At 40.2% G+C, this 17,984-nt stretch overlaps 7 protein-coding genes across 7 annotated transcripts; 3 read left to right on the forward strand and 4 right to left on the reverse strand.

Moving 5' to 3' along the window:
- Positions 1–237: 237 nt before the first annotated feature.
- BATDEDRAFT_91527 (uncharacterized protein) lies at positions 238–420 on the reverse strand (the record flags this gene model as incomplete). Its single annotated transcript, XM_006681737.1, has 1 exon — positions 238–420. One exon carries the CDS (start codon positions 418–420, stop codon positions 238–240), a length of 183 nt encoding a protein of 60 aa, XP_006681800.1.
- A 605-nt stretch (positions 421–1,025) lies between these two features.
- Positions 1,026–2,107, reverse strand: BATDEDRAFT_27306 (uncharacterized protein; the record flags this gene model as incomplete). The annotated part of the gene is made up of 3 exons (XM_006681583.1): positions 1,026–1,463; positions 1,548–1,733; positions 1,865–2,107. The coding sequence occupies 3 exons, from the start codon at positions 2,105–2,107 to the stop codon at positions 1,026–1,028; spliced, it is 867 nt and encodes a 288-aa protein (XP_006681646.1).
- A 1,201-nt stretch (positions 2,108–3,308) lies between these two features.
- On the reverse strand, positions 3,309–4,496 carry BATDEDRAFT_91336 (uncharacterized protein). The gene is made up of 4 exons (XM_006681738.1): positions 4,359–4,496; positions 4,065–4,237; positions 3,705–3,915; positions 3,309–3,613 (listed from the first exon to the last, which is right to left on the reverse strand). Exons 1-4 carry the CDS (start codon positions 4,441–4,443, stop codon positions 3,375–3,377), a joined length of 708 nt encoding a protein of 235 aa, XP_006681801.1. The 5' UTR covers positions 4,444–4,496; the 3' UTR covers positions 3,309–3,374.
- Positions 4,497–4,675: 179 nt separating this feature from the next.
- On the forward strand, positions 4,676–5,682 carry BATDEDRAFT_27308 (uncharacterized protein; the record flags this gene model as incomplete). The annotated part of the gene is made up of 2 exons (XM_006681584.1): positions 4,676–4,985; positions 5,057–5,682. The coding sequence occupies 2 exons, from the start codon at positions 4,676–4,678 to the stop codon at positions 5,680–5,682; spliced, it is 936 nt and encodes a 311-aa protein (XP_006681647.1).
- Positions 5,683–8,803: 3,121 nt separating this feature from the next.
- On the forward strand, positions 8,804–11,300 carry BATDEDRAFT_27309 (uncharacterized protein; the record flags this gene model as incomplete). The annotated part of the gene is made up of 5 exons (XM_006681585.1): positions 8,804–8,884; positions 9,052–9,084; positions 9,339–9,415; positions 9,536–11,037; positions 11,113–11,300. The coding sequence occupies 5 exons, from the start codon at positions 8,804–8,806 to the stop codon at positions 11,298–11,300; spliced, it is 1,881 nt and encodes a 626-aa protein (XP_006681648.1).
- A 596-nt stretch (positions 11,301–11,896) lies between these two features.
- Positions 11,897–14,480, reverse strand: BATDEDRAFT_13867 (DEAH-box ATP-dependent RNA helicase PRP43; the record flags this gene model as incomplete). Its single annotated transcript, XM_006681540.1, has 4 exons — positions 11,897–12,157; positions 12,234–12,790; positions 12,898–13,991; positions 14,149–14,480. 4 exons carry the CDS (start codon positions 14,478–14,480, stop codon positions 11,897–11,899), a joined length of 2,244 nt encoding a protein of 747 aa, XP_006681603.1.
- Positions 14,481–14,605: 125 nt separating this feature from the next.
- BATDEDRAFT_35893 (uncharacterized protein) lies at positions 14,606–17,706 on the forward strand (the record flags this gene model as incomplete). Its single annotated transcript, XM_006681646.1, has 9 exons — positions 14,606–14,704; positions 14,814–15,095; positions 15,233–15,577; positions 15,661–15,894; positions 15,980–16,550; positions 16,622–16,849; positions 16,918–16,991; positions 17,087–17,291; positions 17,398–17,706. The coding sequence occupies 9 exons, from the start codon at positions 14,606–14,608 to the stop codon at positions 17,610–17,612; spliced, it is 2,253 nt and encodes a 750-aa protein (XP_006681709.1). The 3' UTR covers positions 17,613–17,706.
- Between the last annotated feature and the right edge of the window lie 278 nt (positions 17,707–17,984).

The following is a 17,984-nucleotide window of genomic DNA, read 5'->3' on the forward strand; positions in this document are numbered from 1 at the left end:
TAATCTGCGCAGAGCGTTGGCCTTGCTCGAAGTTTTTTAATTTCGCTTCAGCAGTGCGCTCTCTGTCAGGATCATCAAATTGTCGTCGGAAGAGATTGATAAACTCTGGCAACGAGTTTAGAACTGGGTCATTGGACGCGAGTAACGGAGTCGCCCATTCTGCAGCAGGGCCTGTGAGCAGGCTGATCATGAATCCGACTCGCGCTTGGTCGGATGGGAACTGGGTCGTGTGCATTCTCATGGCCAAATTGCACTGGCTGACAAAAGTTGTGAATTTGGAGCGATCTCCGTTATCCTGTCTGGGGGAGGTATGCTCAACGCAGCCTGTACTTGTGGGATACTGCGCTCCGCGCGCAGGGCAGCGATTTCGTTCTGCATGTTTTGAATGACATTTTGGAGAGCTTCCACGTAGTTTTCCATGGTGGGATTTTGAAATAATAAGGTAAAAAGTAAAAGGAAAACAAGAGTAAACGAGCAGGTGGTTCAAGAAAATATGAGTTTTATCAATGTGTTACCTGATTCCAACTAGTACAAGCACCTGGTCTTTGCCCCGACTTCCTTCTCGATTTTATAGTTTCTAACACAATGCAATAGTGCTGTATTGACTATCAATTGTTTTGGTATTGCTGGATATACCTGGGCTGATTTTAACCCGAATATCTAATACACAATTAAAACTATATATTAAGCCAATTTACGAGTTTACTGGTAGCATATATGGACAGTTGCATCAATAGTATGGGGTGTTGTCAATATCACTGTAGTTGTCGACTGGAATTTGTATGCCAGCAGACTAAAAACACTGGTTCGAGATTGTTGACATGGTCATTGTGTTCAAACTCATTGACAATATTATACACAAACGTGTACATCTAATGCAATGGTTCAAACTTTTAATGGATGTTTGCTTGAAACTGATCTGGATCGCTATACCAACAATTGGATATGAATGGCAGATATACAATTTGATTTTCATTTCTGCAGTGTTCATCTATTTCAAAATCAAATAATGAAACTATTCAAAACTATAGTATCTCATATGGACTATTGGTAGGCACTCTGTAAGTTTGACTCGCTACATCAGTAGTTTGTTCTTTCATGTTGTTTCCATCATACTCTGTTTCCATCTGCACTTGTTGCAATAAACTTCTAGGCTCGACGTAACTCGTCAATAAAAACGTATAAATCTCGATCGCATAAATCATGGGAGGCATGTACCATCCAGAAAATGTAACATGCGTCGGATCATATAGGAATGAATGCACTGCAAATCCAGCAACAATGATGTTGAGTCCAAATATGACAATAAATCGAGGACCTTCCCGTTTTAGCAAAACTTGATACACGAATCCTTTTCCTGTAAATCCAATGGATTTGCAGAGTGACCAGAGAAATGATATTGATGCCAACGATGTAAACAGACCTTGTAATACGAATGTGAATGCAAACAACTCGCGAGTAAGCTATATATGCAGTAGTTGCAAAAAAACATGGTTGTTAATAAAGTTGAAATGGCATGTTTAATACTTGGACTCGATATGGCTTACTCCAATCAGTGGACTGGAAAAAAATATGGAACTTCGATCTGCAACGACATCAACGTTGGATAGTATTCCGAGAATATTGGCTGGCACAGAAAAACAAAAGGTCGCAAACCCAATAAATGACAGTAACCATAACGACAAGGATGATCCCGAATGAAATACTCGTAATCGAACCACCATGACAGCAAGCTAAACATGCCATTGAATATCAACAAGTCAGAAATAAACACAACATGCAAAATGAACCAATATTTGCCATAGTTGGTACTTGCCAACGATGTACTGGTTAGAAAGTTGGCACAAATAGCAAAAATCGTAACCCATGCCATGGAATGATTGGCAGTCTCATACGGCGATATCGTGTAATCCAGCAACACAATCTGTAAAATTGACTGCAGCATACATAAACTCCATGCCACAACAGAAATCTGGAATAGTGATGTGCTCCACGAGGTTTTGGATGCGGAAACTAGAAAAAAGAAGGTTGATATGAGCTCATGGAGCGCGATTCCTAGAAATATTGCAGATGGTGTAGCAAATGCAGACAGTGTACGTTCAGGCATTTCAGTGCTGATATGAGTGGTCTTGAATGGTTGATATCAAGTCTTGAACAGACAGTGTTGTTTCTGGCGTTGAAGGATGATTTCTGGTTGTCGGATGTGGAGGTTAACTAGTCGGATTGGCAACTCTGATGGAATGCTAAAAGTAAAGTAACTGGACAATGATTCAATGATTTATTCATGGTTATACGGGAACGACTGCTGCAAAGGATGGAGAGACTACAGATACAGAGTGGTCAAGAATGTTCGTGGATGTGAATTGGCGTGGATATTGGGTCAAGTTTATCTTGCGCGTTCCAACTTTGCATATTGGGAATAAACTCTGATGAATCGGTAATGACGTATGAAATATCAAAAACACAATTAGTAAATGGAAATACAACAGGTCAAATAATGCATGGTGTTGCTCTTCACAATAATGACACATGGGTAACCAACTATTCATAGTCTGAATCAAGTGTGATGATGCAAAACCACGAATATCTTCAAACTCACTATTCAAAACTCCAGCATCGGCTAGTCTATGCATTCATATTTATTCTGGCTGTATCTCATTCAAAATGCTGACAAAAACTAAACAAGACTGGTCTCGTAGCATCTTGACTCGAGTGTGTATATCAAATCATACCACTCGTTGCTTGTGAAAATACCGAAAATTGTGTAATTGGTATTCTAATTCGACAATCTGGCTTGAACAACTGTTGAGCAATCTGTAACTTGGTGTTTCATTTGACAACCCAAGTTCAGCTTTGGAAACATGTCAAGTGCATACTTTTGTAGCAACGCTGCATTGCAAAGTACACAACTATTAAGCAACTTGTTCAATCTAGTAGTGATACTGTTCAGCATGATACAAGTGTTTAAAATTACTTTCAAGTTGTTGAATGGTTGACCAACACATCAGATTCGGCAGTCGTGTAATTGAAATGTGGTATTTCACTGTCGAGTTCAGTTGGCCAAGGTGTGTACTGGATTACTGCAGATACACTCACTGACCAAGATATTCCATGAATATCACAATGACAAATGCCAGATTGTTGTATCGACAATTCGAGCATTACCTATTTACAGATTAGTGCACTGGATCTTGAACAGTAAGCAAAATGTGCAACTCATCACAATCGATACATGGCATGTAAAATATCCATTGTACAATACACCATGTTTTTTTGGCTTGGATGCATATCCACCAATCAATATCAGATGTATGCCAAAACATATCTGTTTATTCAACAATACCATTTTTGTCAATCAGCATAATGCAACATCTTTACCGCCGTGCAAACTCTACCCGCATGGCTTGATCTGGAGTGATTTGACATCCATTTAATACCATTCGTGCTTGATCTGCCTGTGCTGATGATGCATACTCGACAAATGCAATATCTGGTCGACCTGGTACAATCCGCACTTCTTTGAATCCTTCATTTTGTGCAAACAACGTCGATAGCGACTCTTCTGTAACGGATGATGGTAACTGACTGACGAAAAGAATCGCGTTGGTGTCATCTAAATGAAATGCATAAACGCATCAGATATCCGTTTACAGTTTAAAGCGTACTTGAATCCATGCATTCAAGAGTCAACAAGTGCAACTCACCTTCTTCCATTTCCTCCTCATTGTCCTTTAAATGTCGTCCTGTAGTTACTGAATCATATTCATCTCCACGCTGTCGCTTGTGTAGTGTATCATCATCTGATGCATCAGATTCATTACCATTCATTTCTATAGCTGCTGCACGAGATCGCTTCGAGTAACTGCCATCTCGGTTCTTGACTGCATTGGATTTTGTCTTGGCATATGCAATTTGCTGGGTTTCACAAGTGATAATCAAACATGCCAAATAACAGTAACACATTCATGTTAGTCTACAGCCATTCTACTCGACAGTAAGCATTAACAACCAAATCCAGTTGAAATATCAATGCAACATGACGATCTGCAAAACTCTAGTCTTACCATGTTCTTGTCATACAATGGGAATCCCTGCAGTTCTCTCATGGCAACAGTGGCAGCTGGTGCAGTATCAAACACAACAAATGCCTGACCTCTCATTTTCATGGTTTTGAGAGCAACAATATCCAGTACTCGACCATGTTGTGAAAACAAATAGTACAGCGACTCTCTTAGTTCTAATGTAATCACAGCATGTAGAATAAACAGTTTAAAATGTCAGTTGACACTGCAATCATGAGCAGTTGGCAAGTCCAGTCATTTCTCATTCCAGCTAGTAATACTGCTGATTCAATGTACCCTTTTTCCGGATACGGTCGTTTATATTGTTGATGTAGAGCGTCTGTCCAACGGTAATTACTGTTTGAGTAGCTGGAGCAGTCATTCTATACTATCTGGATCCGCAGAGTACGTTCACCAGTAAAAGTAGTCAACTTTATACTGGAAATCAAGTGTTGGTCAAACTCGGTTGTTTTTAGCATGCAAATTAGAATATCAGCACTTGGACTGCAACTTGAATCAAATTCACCACATCGATATCGTTGCATTTAATGTCAAAAACATCAAGCATGTCTTTAGAAAGTATGAATATACAACACACTTCATCTGCACTACACATGTATCAGGAATGGATGCCTGGTGTCATTCCATATCTCGAGTCGTGTCCAGATGTGACTGACCTCAAGATAGCAGCGTATCCACCATGTCCGCACGCACTGGTGTCGCGATGGACTTGTACTCATGGACAAAACGTATTGACACTACCATCCGATCTGGTTCAGTTTTTGAAATGTTCTGATGGATTGCTTTTTACATGGAATGTAGAGATTGAGCATTCAAGTCGCATATTGGGTAGAATGCATATCAAATCACTGGTCGATATGATTCAAATCGACTCTGCGTTGCTTCCAAGAAGTCTTGATCGTGGTACGTTATTGATACGCATATATCAAGTTGGTGTATTGACTGAATATCTATATTCAACTGTTGGATATTAGTTGAATATGTACAGAATCCATCTCTTTTTGGAGCATTTGTGCTAGATGAATGTAAATCTATGGGTCAAGTGTGTTTATGCTATGGATTTGACACAATCCTTCCAAACAATACAAGACCACTTGCACACAATCCATCTTTGCCAACAGTCTGGTTTCGAGTAGAATCAACATCGGAATGGGTATTTGTTGCGTATTCATTTACAGCGTATTTCCGGCTCATGGTTGCTCATCTTGGGATTCTGGGATGGCAAATGGGATACTCTGCTGGTGGACTATCACCGTTTACATCTGATTGGCTATGTTTTTATGCTCCATCGACAGCAATGTTGCATCGGCAGCATCGAGCATCACAATCCATCGTTTTCGAATACAACACCACACAACAATCTCGCGCGCCAGATTTGCAATTGTCGACTCAAACACGACTGGAAGCATCTCGAAATGTACTGGCTCAAGCAGGACTATACTCGAGATCTACCGCATGTAAAAATGTACACATGGATGAGTTGTATTCAAATGATGGAGATTTGAAATATTTGAAAAAACAAGCACCATTGGAATGTTCAGACCGACATGCTATTGATTTGGATAAGCTGCAACAGATGGTTTTATTTGTTTGTAAATAATCACTTGGAGTTGGATATCCAACGAGTGACATCAGGCATAGATGTGACATTTGTGCAAAACTGACCATTGTCTGTGTTATTGATAGTATCCACTTGATCACAAAAAATAAACACTTTGCAGTTAAATCAATTTACAATGGCTGTTGTGTGTGACAGGCTCAAGCTCATGGATTGAATTGTTTGATGGAAATAAACCTGGGCTGTTGTTTTTATTACAACTATAGCCGAGTTTGACTGAACTGGCATTTTAGAAACACGATTCGTTGAAAATAAAGCATGACTGATGACTAATGTAATGATTGATCTGGCAGTTGAATATGGCCAACTGCTGTTGATTCCGATCAACATGGGAACAATTGTTGGATCCACCATTTTATTTTAATGACATTCGTGACATTTGTGACATTCATACAATTCATATCATAATGACTCTTGCTACATATACACATTTGCATCCAAACCAAATCAATCTTCCATTATAAACTGTCACCAATCTGGCTAGCTATTTTAGTCTTGACAGTCATTTTAAACATATACTTGGATTAACGAGACAGATCTTGACACTTGGACAACCAAACTTTTACTCTATATTACTCACTCAGTTTACAAAATTCAAGGTCGCGATTTTGCATTCCTAATTGTAATAAACTCTAGTTGACGATTGTGTTGAATATTAATGGTTTTCAAACTCGCCAGTTTTTCTTGTATATTGAAGACGTATTGTCTAGTTGTAGTATATACTGTACTGTTAGTTTCTGTAAGCGTGTGTAATCGATTGGTACGATATACTCTAAACCCACTACTGTCAAATCTACTAGCATAATAACCGATTGACACTCAAATATACCTATAAGCCATCATACAGTAGCCATGATACACATATTGTCATGCCAATATGACATCTAGTTCAAGATCTCAATATTGTGATGTTTGAATGCAGCGTTCCTAGGTTCAAAACTATTCCAGTAGTTGGCATATATCAATTCAACAACATACACACGAGTATTGTTATTGCACTGATCATAATAACAGTATGCAATATGCAATATGGAATCAAGTGAATACATTGATTCTAGTGTACGAGTCTTGATGATAGTCTGTAGATACAATGATATGATGTCGTGTATTGATTGATAAACGTAACAATGTATACAAACAAGTGGTTTTCAAAAACAAGCTTCGATGGCGCAGTTGGCAGCGCGTGAGTCTCATAATCTCGAGGTCGTGAGTTCAAGCCTCACTCGGAGCACATCTTTTGCTATTTTTGGGCAGAATTGCTTTTGTTACTGACATCAGACTGTTTAGTCAACACTGCATACATGGCTTGTCAGTTTCAAACAAATATTGATTGTTTTAGCAGTTTTGTACCTAGTGATCATCTTTTGTCGTATCAGAAATGTCCATTGCATTGTAAAGATGGAAGCAAATTGTTTTTCATCTTGCATTGACTGGGTAAAGGACAAGCAATGTGATTGGTACAATACCGATGCATTCACTATAATTAGAATGAAGAGAATATGGTATAGCACATGCTTCAGTAAGCGTGGCTGTTAGCATTCAGGTGATCATCAAGTTTATTTCACGAGCTAATTTGGTAGATTGAATTACTTGATTGGTCTGTCATTTGGTAGATGCTTTCTTTACTGCACAGGTTACTTGACTCCCGTGAGGGAAATAAAGCATGCTATGAGATATATATGTTATTGGTATGCTGTATTCTAAAAATGATTAGAAAATCTCGCAGAGTACCAATCGGGTTCACAAGAGTAGTGACGGGCTGTGCATGGCAACTAAATCATGCTCATCACAGCATTTAATCGATCACGCACGCATCGATTGATGTAGTGTATACGACCACTGTTTTGATGTAGGAGAATTCAAGACCAGACCCTAGTTTGCGCAAGGCTCTGTAATAACAGTGATGGGTCTAAATAGCAAGAATGATTCAAATGCACAGTGCTCAAGTTTGAAGAGTTGCAGCCGAGAACTATCTGGCTTGCTTTCAAATAGCGATGGATTGGGACTATGAGATCAAACGTGATACCCGTATTTGTTTACCTTGATAAAATACAGCTAGCAAGCATATACCACGGACTGGTAAAAGGTAATACCAATACGATAAGCATTTCAAAAAGTACGAGGCTCGAGGGACCATGAATTAATGCTAGTTTTGCATACGAGTCAAGCTTTTGACAAGAACCCAAAGAGCGGAAATTACATTCATGGGTATTCAAGCAGGGTACGCAATACTACTCAATATACCTGATGATGATAGTATCAAATTATGGTATTTTACAGCAATCGGTATGATGAGGCATTATTCAAAGCCAGCCGAAAGCATTGTTGGACAAAGATTCAGCAAGGAATGCTTTTATTCAAGCCAAATAAATCAGTGCCAAGGATAAGTCCATGATGGAGAATTAGAAACGGTAGAACACGCTTTGGCGTATATGCTGATAGAGGCGGGTATTGCGCAGCTGCATTTGATTGGATGTTCAAGAGTCGGCTGCTGAAGAATCCATATGGTTTACTCCTAATTAGAGTTTCAATAATGCCAGATACTGAAATACGAAGGGGATAATAGTTTATTCAAGAGTATGTTGTGAGGGGTATTTACCATTCAGCATATGCAAAAATGCGGACAAAGCAAAAAATAGCGCACAGCGACTCGTGAGAATAGAGAGCAGACAAATACAAATCGTGCTTGCACTTGGACAATAACATTGGGGCTGGGTAAGATTCGGCCGTATTTAAAATCTGGAGCAACATGTTTGATCATGACGGCAAAGATCTTGAACAGGCTCGAGCAGGAAGACGAGCAAAGCATTCGCTGCTGAGTCGTTTTTTGTAGCATGTGTTTGCCAGATAGTGAATATTAGGGCCGATGCGGAAGATCAAGTTTACAAGCGTAGTGGCAAAAGCGTAATCCATCAAATTATTTGTGCAGTCTATTCGCTGATAAGATGACAGTTGCCAGTTCCACAGCGAAACACAATCTTTGGGCAAGGTGCTTTTAGTGCATAACCAAACCTCACAGCACAAGAATGTTGATTTTATTACTAGCGGGGTGCTGGTTTGTTATTGATCTGGACTATCGTGTGCTTTTGTTATTCAGAATTAAATGCATGATGGCTGTTTAAAGCCAGGTTTGCCAGCTGGATTTAACTATGAAATAAAGGGTTTTTTTGCTTTTCAAGCACTGGTAATTCAGGTTTCTTGCAGCCAATTCAGTTTATAAAAAACCCTTCTCCCTCTTTCAAAGTCAGTGTAAATACATTAAGCAACCTGATTTACAGGGCACCGTTGATATTCACTGCCCTGTAGCGCCAATTCAATTGATTTCAATACCAAGATATTTGACCACTAAAGCCTTGCTTACAAATTAAACCCGATTCAACTCAAGTAAGTATTCAAGTGGTAAATCACCAGTAGTGTTCAACGACTGTTTTCAGTTTGTTCTTTAACGCTTGCTCCACTAGCAAATGCTCTACTTGAACATGAATGCTCAGCTTTTCTTTTAAATGTCAGCCCCATTCCCCAAGCTGAATGCTGTGAACCACTTAATGAACGGGAACCATTGTTTTGTTAATCCTATGAAACCCCACATTTATGAAAGCGTTGTTAACTTGTTGGTTTGACCCTTTTTGACCTTTTAGGTAATTGAGGATTCTAAACCAGTTTCTATCTGTAACCGGAAACGTGTTTGGCTTGGCATTGGCCATCCAATTGACTGGTAAGTTGTATTTGAAGCAACAGTGATTCCGGTTTTTGAATCTCGGCAGTTGGTTTAGACTGACATTACAAATCCAACACTGGGTCCACCATAATTCTAGCTATTACTTTTAGACCAAAGGCCACTTATGCTATATATCCAGTCTATGAACCCTCCTCATAACCTGTGCCGATCGGACGACCACTGCTTTGACTTTCCCGCACCCACCGTTCCTACTAGCCATCTGACAACAACCAAGTCAGCGACACCAAATCCAGCATCTGGATCGATTACTGATAATCACGCTACAGATTCAACTGGTGGATATCCAATCCATAAGGCAGCAGACCTACTGCCTTATCCTCTGTATAACCAGATCCAGTCCAAGGCTACTGTCTGGCCTCAGTCTCAGCTTCCGCTTCATGACAATCAGCCTCGTAATACTGTCGAGTTTGACTTCCAGCCATATATTTTTAATAAACAGCTAGACCAACATTCAGATTGGCTGCCGTCGGTCACCAGCATGACAGCAGGCCAGCTATACACTACGTTTCCAACTCCACCGTTGATGCCCCACTTTCAAATAGACTCTTTATCTCAGCAACAACTGGCTCATTCGCTTCTGCCTCGATCAGCTGCTTCGCACACCCACATGTCTGTTGCTAATCCTGATAATTCAACTGTCGCTACCAAGCCATTTAGCAGCAGCGATACGGCTTCTATTAGTGGCAGTTCGGTTCCATCTGCACAAACTTCGCCAGAATCGCTTCTCTATGCTATGTTGAACCATCCACCACCACTCACAATCAACATTGATGATCCGTTGGGATGGTCTCCACTGATTAATACACCCGTCATGTTGAACGATGCTGCCAATGTCTCGTTGTCTACGAATAACATCATGCAGTCTATACTGCATACGCCTTTGATACCAATGACTCTGCCAATGCTTCCCCTCGAACATACTGACAATGCCACTGCTAGCTCTGCTATCTCTTCAACCCCTCTTGTCACACTGAATGACAATTATCCTGTCCTTGATCAGTCCATGCTTGCCTTGAACCATTTGGATGCAACTCACCCGAATTCGCTTAATGGGTCGCCCTCAAACTTGATTCTGAACGGATTGAACGATACGTGGGATATCAAGTCTAATTCCATGTCTTCAGCAGCAAACAGTCTAAAGTGGACATGTTTGCCTTCCTCACAGTATCCGTTGGTTGATGGAAGTCCTGCACGATGTCAGACATTCTTTAACCCTTCTACTTCTGTAGATTTTACACGTGCCCGCTCTGCTTCTACATCGTTTTTAGAATTGCCCATTTCTACCACGTTTTATTCTGGAAGCGATTGCTCTGACCTCTCTGAGCGTACTGAAGACCGTAGTGCTAATTCAAATAGCAAACTGCAGCTGCTTGAACCAAGTCCTCCACTAACAGCGGTAGGATCTGGCGTTCCTGCTACTTTTCCCTCGGCCAAAGGAAACTCGAACCTGAAATTTCCGTCACCCAAGACCACCGCAGACTCTGCAGGTGAATCGTCATGTGTTCCTCCAAGTCGAAGATACTACTGCACATTCTCTGGATGCGATCGCTGGTTTACTCGAAAAAACAATCTGGATGCGCACTACAGAACTCACACTGGTAATTGCTTATCGTCACTATAATTTTAATTTTTAATCATCTAAACCTTGTTCTAATGGCTTGTTTATTTTTCAGGTGAGCGACCATCTGCCTGTACAGAGTGCGACAAAACATTCAACCGAAAGCATGATCTTAGTCGTCATATCTCCTCGGTTCATTTCAAATCGGATCGATATGGTCCTTGTGTCAAATGCGGCGCTCGTTTTCCAAGACAGGATGCATTTAAACGACATATGTATTCGTGCTCCCGACATCCCGAGTAAAGTACTTGTCCAAGAATGATGGCGTCTGTTATTCGTCCTAGTTTTCACCACTGAAAATTAAAACCGGACAGTATCCTACTGGAATGGTTGATGCATGTGCTACTTGGTTGATTGATGGGCTTGACATTGCTGTCCATCAACTCCATCTTTATCTCCCTTTGGCACTTTACTATTCCTACATTGAGACTCTTTTTTACAAATGGCCTCTGATTCTACTTGCACACAATCTTTTGACGTGAATATCATGGTTTTTTGAATATTGATATTCTTTCCATCTCTAAAATGATGCAACGTACCACTATTTATGTATTCATAGATTTTTGCCCACCTTTTATTTATTTCCAATCGATTAATAAACCGGCTCAATGGGAAAATCTGTTTATCGTCAATTTTTACGAGATTAGATAATTGATGGGTAGCGTGAAGAGTTGAAACCAGTTTATATTCCAATACAAGTATCAACAGATTGAAATATACACTTTTCATCAAAAGTGAGTCATTGTATACATTAATCAGCAAGTTTCATGTAGTTTATGATCTAGTTCAAAACATCATTACAATAGTGAATCCCACAATTCATATCCGACAAATGGTTTTTATTTGTATTTGTTTCCTTTAGGTAATGCATTCTTTGATGATTTCTTGGCATCTGATAGCACCATTCTTTTGAGAACTCGTTTGGATTCACATTCAGGAAAGTTGCTGAGATCGTAGTATGCTGGTGCAAGTTCCAATAGCCATTCGCCAGAGATGGTCGTACATGTACGTATATAGTTTTTTTTCGTAAGCACATACTCGTGATAAATGACCCATTCTGGTTTGTTTCCAATACAGCATGATGGATGCAGTTGCACAATCTATTAAAACCATAGAGTTATATGAATGAGTGGGTTAAACAGGGTGTGGGTTAGGGTTACAATTCAACTGGCATACCTGATTATCTTTGCTAGTCATGTACAATCCACTTTTTTCGCGATGTGCAACATACATAAACGATCCTGCAGTCAATGCTTTGCGAATATTGCGATCATAATGAGGATCATCAACATGTGTTGATACCAAGTTGATTCCCATACGGGTCATGACACGTTCGAGTTGGGAACGCACATTTTCGGCATTTTTGAGAGACCGTGCGTTCAAGTAGTTGTTATAGCACCACTTTTGATCGCATCCATTAGACAGGTAGGCATGAAATACGTTGAGGAGAGTGAGATGATCACCATAGGCGTGATCAAACTCGGCTTTGGCTGCATCGGCTTGACGGCGTTGATCGTTGGGACGCAAAAAGGGATTTGGAGCAGAGAGCATAGCAATAATGGTGAGAATCTCATTTGAGCACTTGAATTCAGGCGAGGCAATCACCATCTTGGCCAAAGTGGGTTCTAGTGGAAACTCGGCCATAATTTCACCAAGCCGGGTCAAATCGCCTTCATCGTCAAGAGCGCCAAGATAATTGAGTACTTCAAGAGCACGCATCATGGTTTCTGGAGCTAAAATCACAATATAAACAAAATGGTCAAACCAAATACAAGTACTCGATATTTGGGCATAGAATGCACCACTATATAGTTGAGATGTGTACAACAATGAGTATTACCTGGTGCATCCATAAAATCAAAATGAACTAAATCGTCAATCTTGAGTTTTTTGAGCTGAAGTACAATACTACCAAGCTCACATCGCAAGATTTCAGGATATGTTTGTTCCTGAAGATCCTCAATGAATGCCTTTTCAGTGTATAGACGGAAACACTTTCCTGGCTGTGTGCGACCAGCACGACCAGATCGTTGTTGTGCGCTTGCTTTAGAAATGGGACTGACTAACAATGAAGACACACGCACACGTGGATTGTACACATTTTGCTTGGAGAATCCAGGATCAATGACATACACGATACCATCAATGGTCAAGGATGTTTCAGCAACATTGGTAGACACAACAATTTTACGACCTGGTGGACGGCCTGGCTTGCTTGTTGGTGCATCTTCAAAAATGCGTTGTTGCATGGCAGGTGGAAGTGATGAATAGAGTGGAACCACTTTAACATCTCCTATAAGAGCCGGAGATGTACTTGCAAGATTTTCAATCTCACCACGAATCTTCCGACACGCTTCTTCAATCTCTTCCTCACCAGTTAAAAATAACAAAATATCACCTTGCGGTTCACAAGAGTGAATCTGCAAAACTGTGCGGATTGAAGCTTCTAAATAATCACGCTCGGGCTCAGGGGTGTAGTAGATTTCAACAGGAAATTTACGACCAGGCACCATCATCAAAGGAGCATTACCAAAGTACGACTGAAACTTTTCAGCGTCCAAAGTGGCGGACATGACGACGACTTTGAGATCTTTACGTGCATTGCATATACGCTTGATCAAACCCATTAAAATATCTGTAGCAATGGTACGCTCGTGTGCCTCATCAAGAATAATACAAGAATAGCGTGAAAGCAATGGGTCGTTCATTGCTTCACGAAGAAGCATACCATCAGTCATGTACTTGAGAAGCGTACGCTTTGAAGTACATTCTTCAAAACGAATACTGTAACCAATCTCTTCGCCCAATTTAACATCCATTTCATCAGCCACACGTTTTGCAACAGACATTGCAGCGACTCGACGAGGTTGTGTGCATGCAATCAGCATACCAGTTTGCTGAGGTTGCTCATCATATACTAAAAATTGAGGTATTCTTTAAAAATAAATATTGGATTAGGCCTGCATTACAACTGTACTGAAGCTTACAAATGGACAGTACAAAGCGCAAAGGATTCATTGATTCAAACCAGATGATTGAGATTTGATTCAAACCAGTTTGGAATTGATAAAATATTTAAAATCAAACTTACTGTGTGGTTTTGCCGGAGCCCGTTTCACCAACAAGAACAAGAACTTGGTGGTCTCGAATAAGATTCAAAAATTCTTTTCGTTGTTTATGAACAGGAAGATGGTGACGTTGGTTCAAGATCTTTTTATACTGGTCAGTGAATGGACGACCATTGAATGGATTGACAGAACCATTTTCCAATTCTTCAGCTTGCTCAACCGTAGTGTTTCTAAAAGAAAGCATTCCAGTAGCAGAGTTGGACATTCCTTTGTTCATATGGGCAAGATAAGGGTTTCCACCATCAGCATGCTGAGAGCCAGCACTGGTCTTGATCCGCTTGGATGAATGGTTCATATTAAAATAATTTAATTTCCAGCCAATTCAAAGTATTTGAATTGACATCAAGTCACGTGCAATAAGGCGATGCGCGGCCGTGAAGATGGCTGTAATTATCAGCAAAACTTACCACAACGAGCACAATGGTCGGATCTGCCTTTTCCGTGTCCAGAATCTTACTGCTGGTCTCTTCATGCTGTCTTGTTTCTGCTGATTTTGCCTCGTATGGTTTCACTGCAGAGGTACTGTGTTTTCCGCATATTTGAACACATGTGCTTGTCGAGTATTGCAACCCAACATATTTGATTAATTCATGTTAAATATCATTCAACATGCTTGCATGTGTAATAGGATCTTGTCAGCATGCACAAACTGTCTAATCCGGTTGTTTCGCCTAAAGGACACATGACTGCTTATACGGTATCGCACTACAATACATCAACTACTATCACTACTCGTTCATTGTATTTATCACACCTGCCACAAAGCGAGTCTGAGCATCCCAATTTGAGTACACCTGAAACTGCATTGGCAACTGGTCCTGTTCTTGTAGGATCTGATGTTGGATCTGATCCCTTTTGGATGTCTGACAGTGTGTTGGCAGTGCTTTGTTCCCGTGAGGGTCTGAATCAGGTAAATAGGGGTTGCATTCCACAAAAACCATAAAAGTAATCAAGGGAATAATTATCCTGACAATGCTGTAACCCTCAAATAATCAACTATTGCTCAAATTCGCCAATCGGATTTCATTGTTTTTATATTTTGAATAGATTTGTGTTTCAAACATCACCAATGCTCTCGAGGGTACTCCTGTTGAATTCAAGCAAATCACTCAACTAGTTCATGGTGTAACTACTGCCAAATATCACACTGCATCAGGTCTGCTCGCATTCACTTCAACAGTCGTTGTAGCTCCTAATCCACGCAAGGTAAAGGGCTCGTCCGCTATGGTCTATGATAAGCTATTCGTGCGTCATTGGGACACTTATCTTGATCCTACCGCTCGTAGCCATTTGTTTGTTGCTCGTCTTACACTCGATGCATTGCATACTACCGTTGTTAAAGAGGGCGATGTGGTTGATTTATTTACTAGTCAGCCCGATCTTGAAACTCCTGTAAGAAATCCGACTGTTTTCATTTGTTAAACTTTTTTGACCAAATAGTCACTGACATGAGTTTGCTTTATCCACAATGATAGGTTGCTCCGTTTGGATCCACCACCGATTACGACTTTTCTCCAGACGGAACTACTATTGTTTTTACTTCTCGTGTTCCCGAACGTAAAGCTGCTTGGAATACAAACACTGACGTCTATACCATACTCACTGATGGAACTCAACCACCTGTTTCCTTATCCAAGAAAAATCTTGGTGCCGATTCACTTCCTACTTTCTCTCCATCTGGCGACTTGATTGCTTGGCTTCAGATGCGTGTATGTATTGTGTGAACCAACTGAATAGTCTGAATTCACCACTGATTTATTGACAATCAATGTATACCATTTTAAATACTTTTAGGAACCTGGCTACGAGTCAGATAAGAATGTGATTGTTGTTTACAACAGAATCAAGGCAACACAACATATTCTTACCAAAAAATGGGATCGCAGTCCTAGCTCTGTTGCTTTTCTTTCCGAGACACTGCTGGTTATCACTGCTCAAGACAAGGGCCACAATCGTGTCTTTACAGTGGACATCACTACCGACAAAGTTGTTGAGCGCTACTCTGATTCGACCCTTCATAGCATTTCTGTTGTTCCTGGCACCAATACTTTTACCGCTCTTTCCAACAGCATGCTATACCCTGACAAACTTGTTGTGATGGATATGGAAAAATGGACAGTTGCTTTCCTCACTCATTTTAACGACGAGCATCTTGCTTCGAGAGAACTGGCACTTTCAGAAGAATTTTGGTTCAAGGGTGCCAAGAACGAAAAAGTACACGGATGGCTCCTAAAACCCCATTATTTCAACAAGGATAAAAAGTATCCATTGGCCTTTTTAATTCATGGTGGACCAGAAGGTGCTTGGAATGACGACTGGTCGTACAGATGGAACCCACAGGTGTTTGCTGCCCAAGGCTACTTTGGTGAGTTAAAATAATTTGACCAACAAGCTGAAACCATTCTTGAACCAATACTGACATACTTTTATAACAAGTCGCCGTCATCAACTTTCATGGATCAACTGGGTTTGGTTCAGAATTCACCCGTTCTATTCTTGGAAACTGGGGTGGTGCGCCATTTGAAGACAACATGAAAGGTCTCAAATATGTTCTTGAACAGAATCCTCAAATTGATCACCGTCGCGTCGCAGCTCTCGGTGCATCCTATGGTGGATTCATGATCAACTGGATCAATGGTCACTCGAAAAAGTTTGCTTGTTTAGGTAAAAGCCATTTGTACTATTCTTGATCAACAGTGACTTGGTAAGCTCATACAATGCGTTACTATTAGTAAACCACGATGGCATTTTCGATCCTCGCTCTGCGTATTTCAGTACTGAAGAACTGTTCTTTAAAGAAAGCGAGGTATTGTTTTTAATGCTTATAAAGCACATGAGTTGAGAATATGTGTCTTGTTTGCAAGTAAAACTTACTCATGGGCATTGATGTTTAATTTTCAGTTTAAAGGAACTCCATATGATCGCAAAGCAGCCAAGCTTTACGAAAAGTATTCTCCTGCTCTTTACTCTCATAAGTGGGTCACTCCTACATTGGTTATTCATAGCGAGCGTGACTATCGTCTTCCTATCACTGAAGGTCTTGCTACATTCACTGCTCTTCAACGTCGTGGTGTTCCCAGTCGACTCTTGTATTTCCCTGATGAAAGTAAGTTTTTTTTAAAAAGCATGAATTCAATCTCTATTTTAAATACCGTATTTAAACTATGTTGTCAACTCACCATTCCTCATGTTCTGATGGGCTTCCATTTTAGACCACTGGGTTTTAAAGCCTGCCAATTCTCTTCAATGGCATGCAGAAGTGTTTGAATGGATTGGTCAATATACATCCGAATCTCGTGTTGCTGGAATTTCTACACAACATGATGATGATATGGACGATATGATCGACAATGTGGTATCCGATGAATCTATCCAACGATGGGTGATTCAAGGCAACGCACCCGATCTCATCATCAATGCTGAATAAATCTCAACCTACCGCGTGATATCTACCATTGAGTTGATTCAACTATACTTTTAACTTGATTCAAATTCAATCAAATAAAAAAGGGGTTCGAGTCATTGGATTGTATTTTATTTCACACTTTGTAACTTGTATCTCGTAACCAACAATACGAATCCAATTCTGAACAATTTTTTATTATATATTGAATCAGATGATAAATCAAATCACAGTATGGATGAATCCGATTCTGTATTGAGTTGTTGGACAACTGGATTAGAGTTGGTAGTAACTAGAGGGTTGGGTTCAGTGTCAAGAGACTCATTTGAAGGGTGAATACGATCAGTGGATGATTTGAGGTTTGAAATGACGGATGGAATATCGGTAACAGATTGT

This window comes from Batrachochytrium dendrobatidis (genome assembly GCF_000203795.2).
Source record: "Batrachochytrium dendrobatidis JAM81 unplaced genomic scaffold BATDEscaffold_13, whole genome shotgun sequence".
Lineage (NCBI taxonomy): Eukaryota > Fungi > Chytridiomycota > Chytridiomycetes > Rhizophydiales > Batrachochytrium > Batrachochytrium dendrobatidis.

Bases quoted from the DNA above. Each gene is read 5' to 3' on its own strand.
- BATDEDRAFT_91336 (XM_006681738.1), bottom strand. From the start codon at position 4,443: ATGACTGCTCCAGCTACTCAAACAGTAATTACCGTTGGACAGACGCTC. The intron at 4,238-4,358 runs GTACATTGAATC...TGATTACATTAG, and splicing joins CGACCGTATCCGGAAAAAGG to AACTAAGAGAGTCGCTGTAC. The intron at 3,916-4,064 runs GTAAGACTAGAG...TGTGAAACCCAG, and splicing joins CATTGTATGACAAGAACATG to CAAATTGCATATGCCAAGAC.